At 37.1% G+C, this 21,819-nt stretch overlaps 2 protein-coding genes across 3 annotated transcripts; one reads left to right on the forward strand and one right to left on the reverse strand.

The window, feature by feature from the left end:
- Nucleotides 1-4,237: 4,237 nt before the first annotated feature.
- On the forward strand, nucleotides 4,238-4,552 carry LOC145067094 (uncharacterized). Its single transcript, XM_079014302.1, has one exon. The coding sequence runs from the start codon at nucleotides 4,238-4,240 to the stop codon at nucleotides 4,550-4,552; it is 315 nt and encodes a 104-aa protein (XP_078870428.1).
- An 892-nt stretch (nucleotides 4,553-5,444) lies between these two features.
- On the reverse strand, nucleotides 5,445-13,620 carry LOC145066571 (cysteine-tryptophan domain-containing zinc finger protein 3-like). Of its 2 annotated transcripts, XM_079013865.1 has the most exons (13): nucleotides 13,487-13,620; nucleotides 12,988-13,135; nucleotides 11,627-11,699; nucleotides 11,412-11,542; nucleotides 10,884-11,288; nucleotides 9,675-10,804; nucleotides 9,061-9,488; nucleotides 7,445-8,961; nucleotides 7,185-7,345; nucleotides 6,935-7,095; nucleotides 6,613-6,779; nucleotides 5,952-6,449; nucleotides 5,445-5,762 (listed from the first exon to the last, which is right to left on the reverse strand). In XM_079013865.1, exons 2-12 carry the CDS (start codon nucleotides 13,084-13,086, stop codon nucleotides 6,264-6,266), a joined length of 4,458 nt encoding a protein of 1,485 aa, XP_078869991.1. In that variant the 5' UTR covers nucleotides 13,087-13,135; nucleotides 13,487-13,620; the 3' UTR covers nucleotides 5,445-5,762; nucleotides 5,952-6,263. The 2 variants fall into 2 exon arrangements, with proteins under 2 accessions (XP_078869991.1, XP_078869990.1); XM_079013864.1 differs by having other exon boundaries at nucleotides 12,988-13,619.
- Between the last annotated feature and the right edge of the window lie 8,199 nt (nucleotides 13,621-21,819).

The raw sequence follows: 21,819 nt of genomic DNA on the forward strand, positions 1-21,819 counted from the left end.
CGAGTTCTTCGGATGACGAACGCCATGACGTTTCGGAGCAGTACGCCCCGCGTACTCCGAGGCTCCAGCCTCCTATAAATAGGATGCGAGGGCAGCCGGTTCTTTTGTTCATTTTCTCTCTTCTCTCTCCCGTTTTGCATCGATTTGCGTGCCAGAAATACCCCGAAGCCCCGGTATTATTCTCGAGCCCCGAAGCAAGTCCCGAGATCCCGAAGATCCCGAGAAGTGTGGTTCCCGAGCCGAAGCTCTGCCCGCGTGAAGTTCGATTTTTGTAGAGATCTTCCAGATCTGCTGAGGATTACTACTTCTGCAAGTCGTAGTGCTGTCTGATCGTCTTCTGATCAAGTGAGTGTATACTACCTTTCATAAACACGATAATAATACAAGTATGGTTTGAGTGTATTAAGTATATTGATGTTTATGTGTATAATTTTGTTGTTATAAGTGTGAATGTATATTCATACTCTTCTATCTCATAGATCTGATTTACTTTCTATGAAATACGTGTTATGTGGGTGTGCCTCATCTGTTATGTGGAATATGTATTGAATGAAAACGATATACAGGTTTTAAACTATGTATGAAAATATATATTTTTATCTACTAATATGTTGGGTAGAACATGGGTAGATAGTTGGTGTGTAATAAACAGATGAGAGGCCTTGATGTTGTTGTTGTTGTTGATCTAGTTATTCAGCGGAGTATGGATAACGACCACGGACTCTTTCTAGACAGTCCAGTGGAACGCTAGCAGGTTCATAAACTGTAGGTGTTGTGAACGATGTGTTCACCGGTGTACTCTATCCCCCTCATGGTTGCCTTTAGGATATCTATTGTTGAGGAAAACCCCTTAGCAGTAATGTCCGTCCCGATGAAAATCCTAGATTAGGTCCCTTGAGATAGATGTTATTTTAGGGACGTAAAGTGAGGATAACAGGAATGGGTAATCGGGATAGTGATTGGTTGGTGAAATTAAATATGATATATTTATTGTGGGTTGAAAACCCTATATGCTCACCAGGCTCCCAAGCCTGACCCACTCAGTTTTATTTGTATTACAGGAAGTGGCGCAAGGGCGTAAGATGGATGAATCATCGAGTTGTTCTGTTTACAAGTCCGTATATGTATATATTTGTTGAATGACTTGTAATGTTATCATTTATGCTTTATGGTCTGTATCGGAACATGACATCCCGAGTTTTGATTATATATAATGAAAATGCATCTCTTGATGAAATGTTTTGATAAATATTATTTTATCATGTTTTGTTTTGGGAACAAATTCCGCAACTCTTTTAAATCAAAAAGATTTACTCTGAAATTATTTAAAAAACATAAATGAAATCGGTCTTTTCTGGCCGAGATTTTGGGGATGTCACATAACTACTCCCTCAGTAGGCTCCTCCAATGCTCATCTATGTATCTATCCTAGATTACTCCTCTACTCAAAGCTCTCTCTAAAAGATTCCTGTTGGATACTCTTACTCCGCACATACTAAAAACACATCACAGATAGCAACAATTCCTAGGCTAAGGCATCACAAATCAGGCAACTCTAGCCCTAATATATGAAATACCTAGCCTATCCTCTAGCATGCATCACTAATATCTTAATAATAACTCATAACACAATAAGTTAGGGTATTTTGGGAAATCAGCGTTTGGGCTCGGGCTGATTGTACACACTGCTCCTTCTTGTTTTCTCTTAGAAACTCTTGCTCTTTTTAGAAAAATCATTTCTTTTTAAAAAATTTCTCAAATCCCCAGTTTTAGTCCAGACATACCCGAAGGTGCATCCGAATCCCTCAAACCAAGGCTCTGATACCAACTTGTAACACTGTAAATTTTTAAACAAATTTTTTCATTTTTAAAATCACATAATTCTCATAACACATTTCACAAAAATTCTCATTTATTTAATTTACAAAACGCAACTCCATAATTGTTTGATTTATAATCTAGGATCCTTGAAACGTAACTCTTTCTCTGGTGTGTATAATCAAGCAGTCACCTTCCCGCGATCCTGAAAAGAACCTGAAACACATATCACATAACACGGTAAGCACAAAGCTTGGTGAGTTCCCCAAAATACCACACATATCACATTAGTCACTCGAGGCTAACTCCATACGACCCTCCGGTCAATGTATCTCAGTGGAGACCCTCCGGTCCCACAACTTGGGTGGACCCTCCGGTCCTAACTCAATAAGCTCATAACAATAATACTCAACATAAAACACAAAGACATAATGCAGAATATCACAATACACAGGTAAGCACATAAGACATCACGGTCACACAAAGATACCACTCATGGTAAGTATAGTGAGAAGACTCACCTCGGATGATGAACAACTCCTATAAACACTGCTGTTGCGCACCAACCTCTATCTCTGAGCCAAAACCACAATTAACCTAATTAGGAACTAAGTCCAAACTCTCACTCAAGGTCTAAAGGTAGCCCACTAACCAGCCCATCCATAACCCAAAACCCATTGGGCCCACCAAGGCCCAATAATAAATGGTCTCTCCCGAGGCCTAACTCTCAAGTATAGATGACAAGTCTAACACAAGGGCCCAAGGCACATATATATGATATTCCTCTGATCCAAATCTCTGGTACACAAGCCTAAAAATCCAGGGACAAATCTCAAGGCCCGAAATGAGACTTAACCCAAAAGTCCACAGTGAGGTTACGCGGGGCGTACCTCCCTTGGTACGCTCAACGTACTCACGAATCCAGATTGACCATCGGGGACACTTGGTCAGTACGCAGGGCATACTGGAATTACACTCAGCGCACTTCCCAGTTTCACTCTTTCTACTCATTTGGTCTTAATCACTTAAGACATTGGCTCAAATCACAGATCTGGACTCCCTAATGGCTCTTACTCCATAAAGTCAGTGACTTTAAGTCTTTGCATGGATGATAAGGTTACAAACACACAAAAATCTCACTCTTCTATCACAAAATGCTCATATCTCATGCATGGCTTGATTCCAACGTCCAAGTATTGATTTTTATGACACTACACCACTAAATACACTCAAAGGGGTTGATCATAGTCTTTGGAGCTCAAGTATCACATAAAGTCTCCAACTTTTGGGACAAAACCCTAAAATACTCTATTATGATGCACAAAACAAAAGAGTGAGAAAGCTTGGAGCCTTATACCTCTAGATAAAACTCCTAACTCAGATACGCTCAGATCCAAGGCCTGGACTCTCACTCCTTCTTCTCCAAAGCTCTTTCTTCACTCCAAGAACACACAAAATCACTTAAGGGCTCTCAAATGGACACTCACAAGCTCAAGAAAGAGGATTAGGGTTTGAGAGGGTTTATTGTCTAAGGATGGTGAATGAGGCCATCTCATTCTTTATATAGAGACACCCCTCATTTAGGGTTTTCATTTTGTGCCTAGTACACCCATCGTACTAGGTGGCTCCGCTTAGAAGTCACGCACATGAGTACGCTAAGCGTACACACACGTACGCCCAACGTACTCAGCTGCGACCTTTCTCAAATAAGGGACTTATCTTGCCAAAACTTCAAACTTCCATAACTTCCTCGATATAACTCCGTTTCTAATGAAGCTCATATCCACGGAAAGGTGACGAGATGCCCTATGCTTCTAGCAATTTGTCGCAACCCCGAGGCTTCCTCATGCCCAGGTTGCACCCCACGAACCTAATCTTGGACGATCCGAAACAGGATGTTACATCGTGGTCGCTTGAGTAAATCCGCCCACTTTATCCCTCTCAAACATCCATTTACGGCTTCATCTGTGGTGAACGTTTTTATTCAGGAAATTGTGCGCTTACATGGAATTCCACGTTCTATTGTGTCAGACAGAGACAAGATTTTTTTGAGCTTGTTTTGGAAGCAATATTTTAAATTTTAGGGTACCACATTGAAGCGAAGCACTGCATACCACCCGCAGACGGATGGCCAAATGGAGGTGGTCAATAGAAGTCTTGAGACTTATTTGAGATGTTTTTCTTCCACGCAACCCAAAAAGTGGGTGAAATGGTTACCGTGGGCTGAATAGCGGTACAATACCTCTTATCACTCGTCGATCTGAATGACCATGTGTAAGGTGTTGTACAAGCGTGATCCTCCGAAATTGGTTAATTACAATCGTGATTGGTTGTCACATTTAAGGTGGATGAGTATTTGAGACGTTGGGATGAGGTTCTTGGGTAGCTGAAGATTCATTTGCTTCGAGCCCAACAGCTCATGAAGGCTCAAGCAGATGGGAAGCGGCATAAGGTGGAGTTTAATGTGGGGGAATGTGTGTACTTGAAGATCCGACCCTATCGACAGATCACTGTAGGGCAAAAACAGAATGAAAAGTTGTCCCCACGTTATTATGGACCCTTTCAGATACACATCGATAAGGTGGCATATAAGCTCAATTTACCTGCTACAGCTTCGATTCATCCAGTTTTTCATGTATCGCAACTCAAGAAGGTGGTGGGTGATCATTCAATACTTACTGAACTGTCAACGAAGCTGGCTAAGGAGGATTCGTCAGTGATGATTCCGGAATAGGTGATACAGAGTCGAGAGAACTTGGGTGTTACGACATGGTTGATCAAGTGGAAAGGGTTACCAGAAAAAGAAGCCACCTCGGAGGAGTGCGAGTTCATTTGTCGCAAGTTTCCAGAGCATCACCTTGAGGACAATGTGAATTTTCAGGACATGAATATTGATATGAATCACCTGAATAAGTGGTCAAAGGTTTACCAGAGGAGGGAAAGAAGCCTCAAGGGGGCAATCAACTATTTTTCTCAAATAGTTGTATTTTATTTTAAATCTTTTTTAGCTAAATAATGTTTTTGGTTTTGTTTTGGGTGAGCTTTAGTACTTTCGGCTAGGGATAAAATAAGTAGGAGGGGCAAGGCCCTAGAGGAAGGGTATTGAATATTATGATCTTGTTTTTCTTAGACTGTCGTATCTTGTAGATCCCCGTATCGTATCTTGGAGATCCTCATGAATTTCAGGTTTACTTAGGTTGAATGCAAGCATTTAGGTTACTTTTGTTTTCTTTGATTTTGTTCTTATCAATTTGCCCATTGGATCGTTTTGGATAGAGCATGCAAATTTCATATTGTTCACCAAATCAATTACAACTATATTTCCCAACTCATAATCTTGTAAATGTTGATCACCAAATTTGGCACAGATATATCATATTTGGAGGAAAGTTTGCAACAAAAAATCATTTGTGAACACAAAAATACAAGCAAAAAATGGTGGCACCTTTATAAACAAGCAACAAATCCGAGTCAAAAAATGTTAAACAAAAATACAGAAAAAGATCAGCAGAAGCACAAAATGCAAAATTGATTTTAGGATTTTTATTATATCTGGCGAATCATATGGTATATAAAAAAAAGAAAAGGCTAATACCCACTTATAAACAATTTGCCACAACCATAACTTGCCTAAATCCACGATTGTTGCTAGGATTCTCATTATATAATCCATGAGTTCGTTAGTACATGCCAACAAATACTCTCAGTTCCTTCTCTAACAATAATTCGAACCGAAAAAGATACATGATTTTGTCACAAATGATCCAAAAAAAAAAAATCTATCGCAAACAACCGCAACCTAAATGTCTTTATATGCTTAACAAAGTGAACCAAATCAAACTTCTTAAACCATCTTCGATGCTACATTAAGTATTTACTCAACGATTTCGGTCATTTCTCAATGCAAACTAACTCCACGACACCATTATGTACAAAACGGTCAACTGCAATCAAAGTCAAAACTACAATTAATAAAAATGCTTAACTTTCAAAAAGAACAACAATGAAGATGGCAAATCGGATAAATTCAATTCAATAGCATACTTGTAAGCTGTAATCATATTCCTATTACATTAATTATGTATTTAATTCAAGTAAAATAAAGAGAATAAGTTTATATAACATTTACATACCTGGAAAGACAGAAACTTGATGTCAACCCCTTCGACTTCAGCAAACTAAATCACGATACTGACAACATGGTGACCTTATGATTTTTCCAAATGACAATCAACAACATAACAAATTAACAATGTTCAATCCAATCAATCAACCCTCCTTCTCACTCACTAAACTGATCAATCAATCTTTCATCTGCAACTTTTTATTTGATCAGCTCCTTATTTGTACTGTACACTTGTACAAAGGGTGTTGAAATCTTGTCCCCAACATCTAAACAGGTGGTTTTATAGAAGAGCTGAAAGAGATCAAATTACCCAAAAAAATCACCTGCTAATTACTTCCATTGCAACCCTTACAAGTTGTAACAATCCTTCAACATCCTGAAAGTTGAAATCCAAAGCCGGTTTGATTATTTCTTTATGGTGGGCATGTTCTGGTTGTGAACCACATGCTGCATATGCAATCTGAGATCTTCTTGAAGCTTCCATTGCAAAGTTGACATCCTGTGCCTGCAAATTAATGTTTTTAAGAACCCAAAAAGCTGTGCTAAGGTTGTGTTTGTGGTTGTATTTTCAATGAAGAGAATGAGAGGGGCATTTATGTCTTTTATTTCAAGAACCAGCAGGACAAAATGGGAATTACAACATGATGATTCATTCATTGTGCACTTACAAAGTTAAGAATCCGCAAAAAGTTGGGCTTATTTCGAGCAGCAATTACATGATTTCCAGCAATTTGAGGATCACTAACACCCTTGGCTATGGCAGCTTTGTCAACAGCTGCTGGGTTGTTGTTATTCAAGTTATCGATATCAGAAGCTGAGGAAGAAGGGGACTCACCTACAACAAATATAAACATCGCATAAAAATCTTTATTAACACGTGTTTAAACTTCAAACTAAATAATAATGTGCCTTTTGTTCAAAGTGTTTAATAATACAAGATAAGTGTAAAGGCTTTAAATGCAATAAATGAGATGAAAAAAGCATACATACCAGTAGGACCTATTTGGAGAGACGATTGCAATTCTTGGCGATCTTTGCATGCATTTGTATGTGATGAATAGACCACCTTTAAATATGCCACCTCAGCCAATTTGTAGGCCAGAGCTGCAGCAGCCATTTCTTTTGATTTCTCATATTCATGTGCAACATACCTATTATTAATATCATCATTAATCAAACATTGTTACAAAAAAGGAAAATGAAAAATGTATTATGGGTAAAGAAATGTAAGCATACTTACTCGCAAAGTTTTGCAGTGCTACCATACATGACCATTGACTGAATCATATCACCATGTTTCCCAGTCTCACTATGGCTGGATTCCAATAAAGAGGACCCATAAAGAAACTTAAGGGCAGCTTGGAAATAAAGTGAATTACTCTCATGGTTGGATCCAGAATTCTGCAAAAATCAATTATCAATCAATCAACCACCTCATCACACACATAGACATAGTCGATTACTCATACAAACATGATTTAAGGAATAACTTGAACAAACCTTAAGGCGATCAGCCATGTGCTTAAGAGCTTTTGCCTCTTTAACAGCACTTGCAGCCTGACTCGATGATTCCCGTCTGAGTGGACTCGGTGCATCATGATCCCCCCTTCCCTTATTATGCCTATTCGGGGGGGTTGGATGTCTTACACTTGTGGACTGGTTTTCAACTTTCTTTTTCTGCTTTGCTCCTTTCAATACATCACTCCCTTCAGCAGCATCAACCAGTAAACCATTTTCTTTTTGAGAAACCACACAAGGTTGTGGAGGGCGTGACGCGTCATTTTGACCTTTTCCTGTAGGTGGTAAAGAGTGTGACTTTCCTCTTCCGGAAACATCCTTCTTTGAAATCCTTTCAACATCACGCTCCATTGACATGTTATTCTGCTTCACGTCATGAACCGGGACAGGGGCAGAATCGTCATTGTGTCCATGCTTTGGTTGGGGATCCCGTTTACTAGTGTTCTCACTCAATGGTTTTGAAGAATCTTTTTTTGAAGCTGACCCCTTTTCAAACTTATCGGGATATACAGATGGCTTCTCTTGAGATTTGTGTCGCCCTGCCTTTGACTTTTCTTCATAAATAGGGACATCTGATATCTTAAGGTTAATCTTGTCAATATCAGATTTAGAACTCCGGTTTTTGTCTTTAGATCTTGAGGAGGATCCTTTCCCGTTTTTCCTTGAACGAGAACCGTTGGAATGAGATCTGTCATCATTATGGCCTTGAGCGGACGGTTTTGCCCCTGAGGTACCAACACGAAATGTTTCAAATTCAAGTGAAGGGGCAATTTCCACCTTACCTAAACCCTTATCTAAAGATTCTGTTACATCTAAATCCTTCTTGAATGTTGTGTTTGATCGGAAACTTCCTCTATCTTCCTCCCAGTCTTTTTTAGGACTGACAGCATCTTGACAATTATCAACACCTTCAATGTTCCTTCTAGAAGATATAATAAGCTTATCAGGATTCAAGATTCTCAAAGGAGATGAAGAAACGGATTCCACTGGTGACCCTTTTGCTTCCTGGGTATTGGTTTTAGTTTTATGAGAACCGGATACTTTTGAAGAGCTTGAAGTAGCAGCCAGTGAAGCATGCAGTGGCATGGGCACATGATCTCTTTTAGAAGAATCTATCACTCTAATTCTTCCCTCACCTTTGCTTGTAAACATTTCTTCCTCACGGGGTTCAGGTACTTTTACCCTTTTACCCTTCCTATGCCCATTTTCACTCGTTTCTTCCTCAAATTCATTAGATTTCCTTTTGTGCACAACATGGGGGGTTCCGTTTGGATTTTTGGGATGCATACCCAAAACTTTTGAGGCAGATTTTGAATCTTTAAGGCGATCATCATATTTCTTATGGTCAGAAGCCCAATCTTTATCGGTCCCATGATTATCATCCGTTTTCACTTTCTTTGAATCTCTAGAACAATCTTGACCAGTCTCTCTTTTGTTCTTAATCTTCAATTGAAGAGGATTATTGTTATGATTATGATTATGATTATTATTATTATTACCTGTACAAGAAAAGATCAAAGTCAAGAAACCGTACAAGAAAAGATCAAAGTCAAGAAACCGTACAAGAAAAGAAAATATCAGAATCAACATCAAAATACCTTCATCGACAAAGTTTTCACGCAGCTTCTTCTTTTCTTTATGCTTCAATCTGTGCTTTTCTGCAATCATGCTACTAGATTGGCCAGAATCTTGAAATTCTAGATGAGAGGGAGAGTGGTGTGCACCATTCAAGCTTCTAGTTTTATTGGATGTTTGTAAATTCTTTTTTGCAGAGTTAGAAGACAACGAGGGTCTCTCTTGTTTCGGTTCATTTGGGACATCTTTTGTTCCATGCTTTTTCTTTACAGCAGCTTGTGGACCAAAAAGATGGTGTCTTTGATCAGGATGTGGAGGGGGATCAAGTGACATGGGCCCACCAGGATGCACCGGCTGTAACCCTTGGGCTGTAGGGGCTGGGCCTGGAAAATGGGCCATAATGGCCTTTGTTGTCTCTTCCTGACTGATGCTGCAGCGGTTCATTCCAGGCCTATTGATGTGACATATGTTAAAAGTATGTCAACAACCATCACCCTTACAAAAATGCAAGAAAGAAAAGCTATGGTTTGCATGAATGAGAATTTTGCTATCGATATGGGCATTGTTCTACATCTGTTGCATATAACTTTTTCAAAAAAGTGAAACGATAAATTTATGGAAGAAAAAAAACACTTACAGCCACTCGAGCATGCTACAGAGCCACTTTTCAGGAAGACTAGAAGGATTGACACCAGGTGGAAGAAGCCTCCATTTCTCACATTTATCACAACAAACCCAATCTTCATTGACAACAGCAGCCACTGTTCCAGAAGCTGCATCAGAAACAGGTGTGGGTCCCGTTATCGGGGCTATAAGTGGGGCCATTCCCGGATACACTACTGAAGACGGTTTCTGATCTTTCTTTCCATTTAGTCTATCTTTTGACAAAATATTAGTTTCTAGAGTACCCTTCTCCGTTACTCTATTGTCCTTTTGCCTATCCCCAAAAGGCTTTTCCTCTAAAGCCATGTCATCACCCTCTTCAAGTTCTGGATCAGGTTCTCCAAAGAAATCTTTGTATGTATCTCTCACTTTGACATTATTGCCCCTCGGATCATCCGTTTTCAACCCGTGAGCGTTGTTTTTACTTTTGGAAGGGTCATTCTTGACTTTCAAGACCTCGACACTTTCAAAACCATTTTCCAAACTTCCTTTTGATTTCTTTTTTCCCCCAGAAGATGATGTGGCCAATTTTGTGGAATCTTTTTCTCGTGATGTAGCTTTGTGAGCAGCCTTCTGCTTTGGGGGCTGGACTTTTCCATTCTTGGAAACATCTGAATCGGATTTTGTAGGGAAAGTTGGATACTTTTCATCAGAGTTTGAATCTTTTTTATAAGGCTTCTCAGCCCGAATATCATTTGGTGTCAAAACTGGATATAAAGATTCTTCTTTTGGTGTAACACCAGATGATCCACCCTTAAAGGCAGCACCTTTTCTGAAATCCACCCTCATACCATTAGAGAGAGGTTCCTCACAAGACAAATTATCCATGTCAGCTTCCTTTTTTGTTACACCACCAATGCCATCACAAATAATGTTGACGTTTTTCAGTTCAGGTGGGACCAAATTACCCTCGGTCTTTGGCTTCTTCTCGTTTCGGTCAACTTTAATATCAGGCCTATTAACTGCCAAAGTAGTTTCTTGGCTTTTTTTATGCACAGAACCACAACTACTATCCTCCCGTTTTTCTTTTTCATTCAAATACAAGAGTTCATACGGAAGAGGGGATAACAGTAGACCTCCAAGAACCGGAAATGATGTCATCATCTATTTCAGAATCAAAAATTCAAAATTAAAATCTTACCCACGTAAAAAGAAGATCAAGATTCAAGAAAACTTTACCAACCTCAAGAATACTAGTGGGTGATTCCTCATGAGGGCTGCCATTAGGCAAATGGCAAAAATCATCACTGTCTACAGGACTAGCTTCCAATGATGATGAAGGGGAGACATCAAGGCCAAGTCCACTGTAGATTTCAGCATTTTTTTGAGTCGACAAGTTATCAGAGCCAACTTTGATTCTAACCTTGAGCGACTTTTGGTCAGAAATGTTAGCAAAGTTGTTAACAGATTGTCCATTAGAAGTGAATTTGTCACCAGCCTTATTAAATAAGGGGTGCCCTTCTTGTTTCACTTTACCATTCATCAAGTGACCCCTTGGTGGTGGTGCAGATGCACCACCAGTCAAAACTGGTCCATGCTTTGTTGATTGAGATGCATTTGATGTGGATACAGAGCTCTGACGACCACCCTGTGTAGTAATATAACTAAATACACTTGTGCAAAATGTAAATGCAACCATTAACTATGGTATTGATTATTGAAAGAGGGGTTGTTACTTGTTATTATGCCAATTATGGTGGATGTGGATTACCTCTACATGAAGATCGTTTGGAGATATGGATTGATTATTGGTGGGAATTTTTGGTGGCGTCTTTGGATGAGGGCAAGCAGGAGAACGTTGATAAGTGGGCAAAAATGAACCGTATCCCCCAAACTTTGCCCCTGCAAATAAGCACAAATGCTAGAATCAGCATTCCAGCACTTTTAGTTTGGGCATACCAACGATCCGCTACTTCTTTAACTTACCCAAGTTTTCAGCTGAAACTCCACCTTCAAAATCCTTCTGAAAATGTCCCAACACATCTTGAAGTTTCTCATCCTTCAGAAATTACAAGTATGTGTAAGACAAACAACTACAAGCTTTGATAGGACAATCACATATTCACATTGCATATAAATTCTTTGTCTCGAATATGATATACGTATTAACTGTTTCTTCACTTCAAAAATCAGAAGAAAAAAGAACCAAAGTACTACACAAATCAAGAGACTAGGCATACGTCTTCCGTTTCTTAATCGTATTTGTCCTTGAATGAATACCCTTATTTACCTTTTCTATCTGTTATGTTTTGAATGTCTTGTTCTCTCATCTAGGTCAAATCAACTACCCATTAACCTAAATTGCAACTGCAAAAACGGAATAGCATGTTGCAATTACTAGAAACTAGAATTACGTTCCTTAACAAGCATGGAAAAACATTAAAGGACTAACCTTTTGGAACGGAAGGTCTAATAAGTAAAGAGCGATAAGGTCTAAGTTTACGCATTTATTATATGAATTATAAGAGAACTTCTGTCTTTTATTGGTTTCCTTATAGACTTCACGCACACAAGCTCACGTATATAAACTCATCCATGTGCATAATCTATATATCATGCATTTGTATCTCCCCACATCTACTCTTTGCAACATAGATTTGTTACTCTTGGTTCAAACAAGGAGCAAGTCACTTGTTACAACACAATAACTCAAGATTCAGAAACCAACTCAGAATGTCACTAACCCTAAAAACTCAAAAACTGTCACACTCCATAGATGTAGGTTAATTAATCAATGATGCTTTATAAGCATCCAATGCTCTAAAAGTAGGGAAAAATTTAACGGAAGGTTCAAAGGTAGCTACAAAAATTCAATGTCCAAGTACTTATTTGTTGAGGAGAAATTTACAAATAGAAACAAAGATGGGTGTGGGGTTGTTGGATGTGTGTTTCTAAGCTATTTATTGCAAAATGGATGGTTATAATCAAATAATGAGCTGACTGAAGCTAGGAATAGGTAGGTAAGATCAGATTTCTCTCAATAGCAACTTCTTACATACTTCCCCAAATCTGATTACTTTTTACCCTAATACTCATGCTGATTATGGAAAAAGCACATCCAAACAACCCATGTACAGGCTACTAAAATTCAGGCAAACATCAATTCACGTTGTTACATATACAGATAGAAAGCAAATTATACATACAACACATAGATCTAACCATCCAAGACGAGGAAATTGATTTGAAACAATGCCCATTTACTAATTAATTGTAATAGAGCAATACAATTCAAAACCTAACAATTGAAACAGCTTAAACAGTAGTCGGAGAAAATTGTTCCTTACAAGATAAGAAAGAGCAACGTCAGGGTCAATTGTTGAATCATCATCGTTATTGTTCTGAAAACAGGCCTCTCCTTCTTCAAGTTCAGTCTCTAAATCCATATCTCCGCCTTCAACACCATACCTCAAACTTAACCCCTTCCTACCATCTCTACTCCCAACAGAAATCATCCAAAAGAAAAACCCAAAAAGGAGACCAATCAAATACACTTTCTTCTAAACAAAATAATTTGAAAAAGAACAAAAAAGGGGAAAAAGATATATCTCAATCAACCAAAACTTGCTTTACAAAACCGTAACAAAACTCGAAAATCTCATCGACCTTTTTTAGATAATCGAAAACCCATCAAAACCCAAAAAGGAATTCTCCCGAAACATCAAGATCGGAAACAATACCAATTTTCGCCAAACAAAATCCAAACATAAACAATGAAATAAAAAAGAAAATAATATTGTCAGCTCAGTTCCCGATCTCTGATCAAAATTGGTTAAATTTGCTGACCCTGTTATGCTTGGATCGTGCTAAATTTTGACGATCTTCTGTTAGCTCAAATCGATGAGCGATGAAAGAAACAAAAACGGAGGAGACTCTGGTTTTGGTGTACAGCTGCCGCTTTTTTTCCTTTTTATTTATTTTTCATATTTACCTTTTTATTTGTTGTTTGGGAGTGAGGATTTTATTATATTATTTATACTTTTATTTTAAATGTTGCTAAAAAAATGCTATTTCTTTCAATTATGATAACGCTTCCAATAATCAATTACACCCTATGTTCTTATCCCACTTTCCTTTTTAAAATTAATATAACATATATCCAAAATAAATAAATAAAACTGTTCGTAAAATTTGTCCAAATCATCGATGAAAATATTATCTATCCTTGGTGGAATATCACAATTATTTGATAATCTTGTAATCTCATTCCGATAAATTTGGGATATTGATGTTGATGTAGAGATAAATAATGAAAATATATAGTAAGTATTGTAGGCATCCTTTCCCATTCTAAGTTAATATTAAAATAAGTTTAATTTTTAAAATCTAACAATACATAAAAATACACACACACACATATATATATATATATATATATATATATATATATATATATATATATATATATATACACACACCCACACCCACACTAGGCGTAACCTTGTGCGAATAATTATAGAAAAAAATGGAAATATGTTGAAATTTGTATTTTTTTGTTATGTTTTGGACATTAACCGAATTATCAAATAACATAAAAATCCATCAACTTATATTTTGATATTATCTAATATAGTTCATACTTTATAAATTTTACTTTTACTTTTATAATATTCAATATATATTATAAGTTTTTGTATAACATTAATATAATCTACTTTTCTTATGTCCGATAATATTTTTCGGATAAAATAAGTAATAAGTTGTTTTGAATGAGCTATTAATAAACAATATTGAACTAATAAATTTTGTATTACACTATTTATATTACACCAAAACATCTAAGGTTTCATATATGAACTTTCAAATATTAAACAGTGAAATTAAGAATGAAGTCATACAAAATATATCATTATACATAAATGTCATTAAGAGTTTTAAAATAAGTCGATCAGTAAATATGATATTTAATTTTAATTACATATTTTGCAAAGCGTACGTTTGATTTTATGTTGATGCGCCGAGAATCATCTTCCTTAATTTATACCTAAAAAATTAAGGTGAATAGGAATATAACATAGATATTACTAAGCATTAATATAATTAATTAAAAATATATGTGAATCTTCTACCACCGGTTAAATACAACATACATCTCTAGTGGTATCGATTCCTATGTGAAATTGAAGTAGTCATTATATGTACACCTTGTTTTCTAATTATATAAACAAATATGAGTAACCAAACATAAAATTGTTATCTTTATGTAGGAAAAATATTTTAGTTAACTAACAAATTAAATAATATAACTTTAAAAGTTAGGAGTTTCAAAACATTAATATTTTTATTAGTCAATCAATTAAGTAACACATGTTGAAATTTTTATAATCATTATTAAAAAGCATTTTAAATATTAGATTTTAAATAAATTTTGGTTGAAGTGTTTTGACCTCTATTATAATATATATATATATATATATATATATATATATATATATATATATATATATATATAGAGAGAGAGAGAGAGAGAGATGAAAAGAATAACATATGTATGAGTTTTAATTAATTATCTTTTTGAAACGGTACAATTACAAAACAAAAAAAACATATTTAAAATATTTAATTAAATATTTTCAACACCACCCTATATAACATATGATCAATATATTAACGATTAAATCACAATATACAATGACTGTATTGCAATAATCCAAAAACGAAGAAAATATAAGAACGAATTATTATAACAAACTTACAAATTAAAAGTCCTAATATAATAGCATATCTCCAAAAGTGGTCATAAGACCTCAATCAAACACAAAAGCCTTTAAATTTGTTTTCTTTCTGAAATTTGTATATGATTTGTATGCATGTCTTTCCAAAAGATTGGCCTTTTTATAGTAAACTTTTCACTAAATGCTAATTAAACATAATATAAGTTATAAAACTTTTGAGTGTTAAATCATAATTAAGAAAACTTTTGAGTTGCATTAGTTAAAATATGGGGTTTTAAATGAATGTGGTTTGAGGAAGTTAAAAAAGGGAGTTTCAAATGCATGAGATTCAAGAAAAAAAATGCTAGTTTTATATATATATATATATATATATATATATATATATATATATATAACAAGTTTTATAATAAAACATAAAGTAAAATACACATGGGGTTTTTGTGGTTTGCCCAAATTCATACTATTTTGCCCAAGTACTAATTTTGTTACATGGTTGGTCCTTATAGTTTTCATTACTTAGACTTCCCTCAACCTAACTTCCTTTTATCTACACCATTAATGAGAGGCATGTGATCCTCACGTGAGAGCAAAACAATTTTCGATCTGTGCCAACGGCTTGCCGCCTTAATCATGCATTAAATGAGACGTTGATATCGACCATCATTTCTCATGTATTGCTAATCATCTCAAGAAACCCATTGCGCCTTTTGTAACCTTCATCCTCATTGCTAGAAGCTTACGATCATAATCAGATAGGGAAAAAAAATCTTGAGCAAATCATGATGAACCAACCCATAATGTGGAGTATGTATACTACTGAAGTTAGTGTGGATATGAAAGAAATATATGGTAAGTTCATAACCATTTACCCTAAATCTTTATCTATTTGAGTTATTGTTAATAATTTTATGATTTTTATAGAAGGTTTTGTTAATATGTTCATAACGAGGATTAACCTGCGAAAAACATACCTTGGAGGGAGATATTGTTTGAAGATCAAGAATTTGAAGATTATAACTCTACACTCAGTTTACATTAATTTAGTCATGTCAATTTCTTATGAACTTGTGTGTTTGATTATAGTTATAAGTGGCTAAACTAGTTTACTTTCGTTTAGCTAGATGAAACCTTAGAACTATGGTTTAGTTTATTATTTTATGGATTTTATAAGTTAGATTTATGCTCGTGTTTGATTATCATTACCTAGCATATTAAGGTTTGTAACTTTGTTGCTTAAATTCAACTTTAGTGTAGCTTAGTGACCATTAAATTACATGAACTTGTTTACCTAATGGTTTAGTGGCCATTAAATTGCTAGAGCTAGGAGTGACTACATCTTAGATAAGTGATAAAAGTAACAACTTTAACTGTGTTGGATAACATAATTGTGTTTGCTTAATTACCTTAGATAAGTCTCACATATCCCAATTATGATTAATAACTAATTATGTGTTTACTTGTGTATGACCATGCATAGTAGTACATGAATTGGTGAAAATATTAGTAGATTGGACCAAGATTGCTAATTACATAATAATTGGTAACCAACTTTATTAATCCATAAATAGTAACTAACCATAGGAAAAAAGTGGATTCGAAACTAAATGAAAGTGTTTTTAATATATTGAGTAAAACCATATTTACTTGAGTGCTTAAGTTTTTCTGAAATTGAAAAATCAGATAAAAACCTCTTTTTAACTATTGCTTGCTTTTAGATTAATCTTTAGTAGTTATTTTAGTATACTAAATTCGTTCCTTGAGTTCGATACCTGACTATTCGTGTTATACTATTTGCGATTAGGTCCATTGCCTTAGACGTAATAGTTGGTTAATTAGTTGGGTAAAAATAGCATATAGAATTTACGTATCATTCCTCTCTACCACCAGAGCTACCGCCTGACCGCCCATCTCTTCCACCATCAGAGTTACATCCGAAGTTGTTGTCTATCATACCGTTGTCATATCCGCCACCTCTTATAACACCGTAAACTTTCAAACCAAATTTTTCGTTTTTAAAACACATAAAACATATATAATATTTCATAAAAACCACAAGTGTCTCAAATGTCAACATAAATCCACAATAAAAGTCAAATCCCAGAATCCTCAACATAGTCTCGAACAGGTGTGTACAATCATGTCGGTGCCTTCCCGCGATCCTGAGAGGTACCTGAAACACATAACACATAACACGGTAAGCACGAAGCTTAGCGAGTGCCCCAAAATACCACACATATCACATTAGCCACTCGAGGCTGTAACTTAGTAGGACCCTCCGGTCAATGTGTCTCAGTGGAGACCCTCCAATCCCACAACTCGGGTGGACCCTCCGGTCCTAACTCGATAAGCTCAATAATACTCAACATAAATCGCAAAGATATAATGCAAGATAACACAATACTCAAGTAAGCACATAAGACCCTCCGGTCACACACAGATATCACTCATGGTAAGTATAGTGAGAAGACTCACCTCGTACGTAAGCTAAGAAAATGTGTACTCCTCGAACACGAATCATCAAATCTAGCCTCCGCGTAGTCACATATGATAATTATCTCTGATTAACACTTCAATCACAAATTCTAAATAAACTAAGTTATTTTTTCTTCTCTAACTCTTGGATTGGGAAAAAAATACCATTTTACCCCTCCATGGTCTCCATAACTCATGATTGACCAAACCCTAAAGTCAATAGAAGTCAAACTCGATCCAACAGTCCATGTTGACCCAACTCGCCGAGTGTAACCATGTGACTCGTCGAGTCACCTCGTTTTCTTCAAAATGTCGCGAATATCCAACTTAACTCATCGGGTTATCTCATCAACTCGCCGAGTTACCCATATCCAGACTCCTGAGGGAAAACCCTAGCCGACTCATCGAGTCCTATCAAACCCTTTTTCCATACAGACGATTTCAAGGCAGAAAATACCCAAACTCTAGATCTAACCTCACAAGACTCGAATATCACGTAAAGCAACGAGCTTTACGTCCATGCATGGCACTTAGGGCTTGAAATGCCAAAAACATGATCCATTTAGGGTTTTACACACAAAAGCTCTACTATGGTTGAATAAAGTTGGGACCTTTGGACTCTATGGACCTTACAAGGTCCAGATCTGATGTCTCAATGCTTAGAAAGCACAAGTCACACAAAATCTCAAGGAAATATGGAAAAAGCCCCAAAAGTTCCTCATTAACAAGATCTAAACAATATGATGAGCAAGGTGATGACTTTTACCTTCCAACATAAGCTCCAAGTGAAAGAACACTGGATCCCACAACCTTTCCTCGTTCCTTGCTTGAATTTCTCTTCTTCTCTTCCAATGGTTCACCAAAAACACTCAATATTAGCTCTCTCTCTCTCTCTCTCTCTTAGCACAAATGGTCGATTAAGGTTTCACACAGGGGAGTTGGGTGGCTGGTGAGGCGGAAATGTCAACATAAATCCACATAAAACATATATAATATTTCATAAAAACCACAAGTGTGTCAAATGTCAACATAAATCCACATTAAAAGTCAAATCCCAGAATCCTCAACATAGTCTCGAACAGGTGTGTACAATCCTGTCAGTGCCTTCCCGGGTGCTGAAAGGTACCAAAAACACATAACACATAACACAGTAAGCACAAAGCTTAGTAAGTTCCCCAAAATACCACACATATCACATTATCCACTTGAGGCTGTAACTCAATAGGACCTTCCGGTTAATGTGTCTCTGTGGAGACCCCCCGGTCCCACAACTCGGGTGGACCCTCCGGTCCTAACTCGATAAGCTCAATAATACTCAGCATGCAAAGATATAATGCAAGATAACACAATACTCAAGTAAGCACATAAGACCCTCTGGTCACACAAAGATATCACTCATGGTAATTATAGTGAGAAGACTCACCTCGTACGTAAGCTAAGATAATGTGTACTCCTCGAACATGAATCACCGAATCTAGCCTCCGCCTAGTCACATATGATAATTATCTCTAATTAACACTTCAATCACAAATTCTAAATAAACTAAGTTATTTTTCTTTCTCTAACTCTTGGATTGGGAAAAAAGACCATTTTACCCCTCCATGGTCTCCATAACTCATGATTGACCAAACCCTAAAGTCAACAGAAGTCAAACTCGATTCAGGAGTCCATGTTGGCCCAACTCGCCGAGTGCAACCATGTGACTCGTCGAGTCACCTCATTTTCTTCAAAATTTCATGAATATCCAACTTAACTCATCGGGTTCTCTCATCAACTCGCTAAGTTACCTAAATCCAGACTCCTCAGGGAAAACCCTAGCCGACTCGTCGAGTTAGTTCATCGACTCGTCGAGTCCTATCAAACCCTTTTTCCATTTAGACGATTTCTAGGCAGAAAACTACCCCAAACTCTAGATCTAACCTCCCAAGGCTCGAGTATCACATAAAGCTACGAGCTTTATGTCCATGCATGGCACTTAGGGCTTGAAATGCCAAAAACATGATCCATTTAAGGTTTTACACACAAAAGCTCTACTATGGTTGAATAAAAGCTGGGACCTTTGGACTCTATGGATCTTACAAGGTCCATATCTGATGTCTCAATGCTTAGCAAACACAAGTCACACAAAATCTCAAGGAAATATGGAAAAAGCCCCAAAAGTTCCTCATTAACAAGATCTAAACAATATGACGAGCAAGGTGATGACTTTTACCTTCCAACAAAAGCTCCAAGTGAAAGAACACTGGATCCCATAGCCTTTCCTCGTTCCTTGCTCGAATCTCTCTTCTTCTCTTCCAACGGTTCACCAAAAACACTCAATATTAGCTCTCTTTCTCTCTCTCTCTCAACACAAATGGCCGATTAGGGTTTCACACAGGGGAATTGGGTGGCTGGTGAGGCAGAAATGAGGACATAAAGTCCTATAAATAGGTCCCAACCCTGGAGATTTAGGTTTTCATCTCACAGCTCCAACTCAGCGAGTTGGTCCCTCCGACTCGTCGAGTTGACCAATAAACCCACGTGGCTAATTCGCCCCTACTCGACCAGTTAAGGAACCAACTCGTCAAGTTGCTCAGTCAAACCCATAATAAATAAGTAAATAATTCATACCTCAGAGTCAGGATGTTACATCTCTACCTCCCGCATCAAGCTACAATTCAAAAAAACACAGATCTGGAAGGTGGGTTGACAATGAAAAGTGGTTTGAAGGAGTAGAGTGAAAATGAAAACCTAAAGCCGTAGTTTGTCACATAAACGGGGTTGAGGCTGGCGTCGGAGCCAATGACCTCTCCGACATTTGAAAATTCATCGATGACCTCACCTATCTAGTTGGTCACCTATCCCCTTTATCTCCTCAAGGTAATTGCAATCAAAACCCCATGAATCAATTTGTAACACCCCGAACCCCAGGTATAAATTTTATAAGTTTTATATTCATTATTAGAGACCTACTCAACGAGTTGGTTGCCACAACTCGTCGTTTAGAGACGGATATGGTCACGTGGTTTATAGGACCTACTCATCGAGTTGGTAGACCCCAACTCGACGGGTAGAGGTTGTGCATGAAAACCTTAATTTTTAGGGTTTACACCCTATTTAAAGGACCTTAAGTACTTCCTTCCAAAAGAAAACCCTAATTTTTAGGGTTTGCACCCTATTTAAAGGACCTTAAGTACTTCCTTTCACGTCCAGAAGAAAACCCTAATCGATCTAACCCTATTTTTGAGAGAGAGTGTGTGTGTGTGTGTGTGTGTGAGAGAGAGAGAGAGGCTAAAAGTGTGTGTTGGTGCATTTCTTGAAGAGGCTTGAAGATTTAGAGGCTTGGAACGAGAAGAAGATTGTAGCTCCAGTATCTACATTTTTTTGGCATCCATTTGAAGGTAAAAATTCCTTACCTTGGCTTTCCATTCCTTAGATCTCTTCTTATGTTAGTATATGGGCATTTTGGTGCAAAAAGGGGGTCATACTCGAGTTTGAGCTTGTCATGATAACATGGTTTCAGATCTGGACTTCTCTAGGCCCTTATAGACATAAAGACTCATGATTTATGAAGCTTTGGCCCTCCTCCATGTCCAAAACCCCTTCCTAAGGCTAGTTGTGAGTGTTTTAGCTTCTTGGAACCTTGCATGCACGTAAAGTTAGCAACTTTACGTGGTAACTATACCCTAGGAGGCTATATCTACAGTTTGGAGCCTTGGTTTCGCTTAAAAGCGTCTGAATGAGAAAAGGATTGAAGGAACTCGACGAGTTGCATAGCCAACTCGAAGAGTTGGATGAGGGTTTCTCGCTTTCTGGATTCTGCATGAACTCGCCGAGTTAGTGAGTTAACTCGACGAGTTGTCTGGAAACTCGAAGAGTCAACTGGGGTTTTCATGATTCTTTGAGTTCTGAAGGAACTCGACGAGTCAGTAAGCTGCACTCGACGAGTTGGGCCAACATGGACTGTTGACCTTGACCGCTGACTTTAACTTT

This window comes from Lactuca serriola, chromosome 8 (genome assembly GCF_051521515.1).
Source record: "Lactuca serriola cultivar US96UC23 chromosome 8, Lser_US96UC23_V15, whole genome shotgun sequence".
NCBI classification, from domain to species: Eukaryota; Viridiplantae; Streptophyta; class Magnoliopsida; order Asterales; family Asteraceae; genus Lactuca; species Lactuca serriola.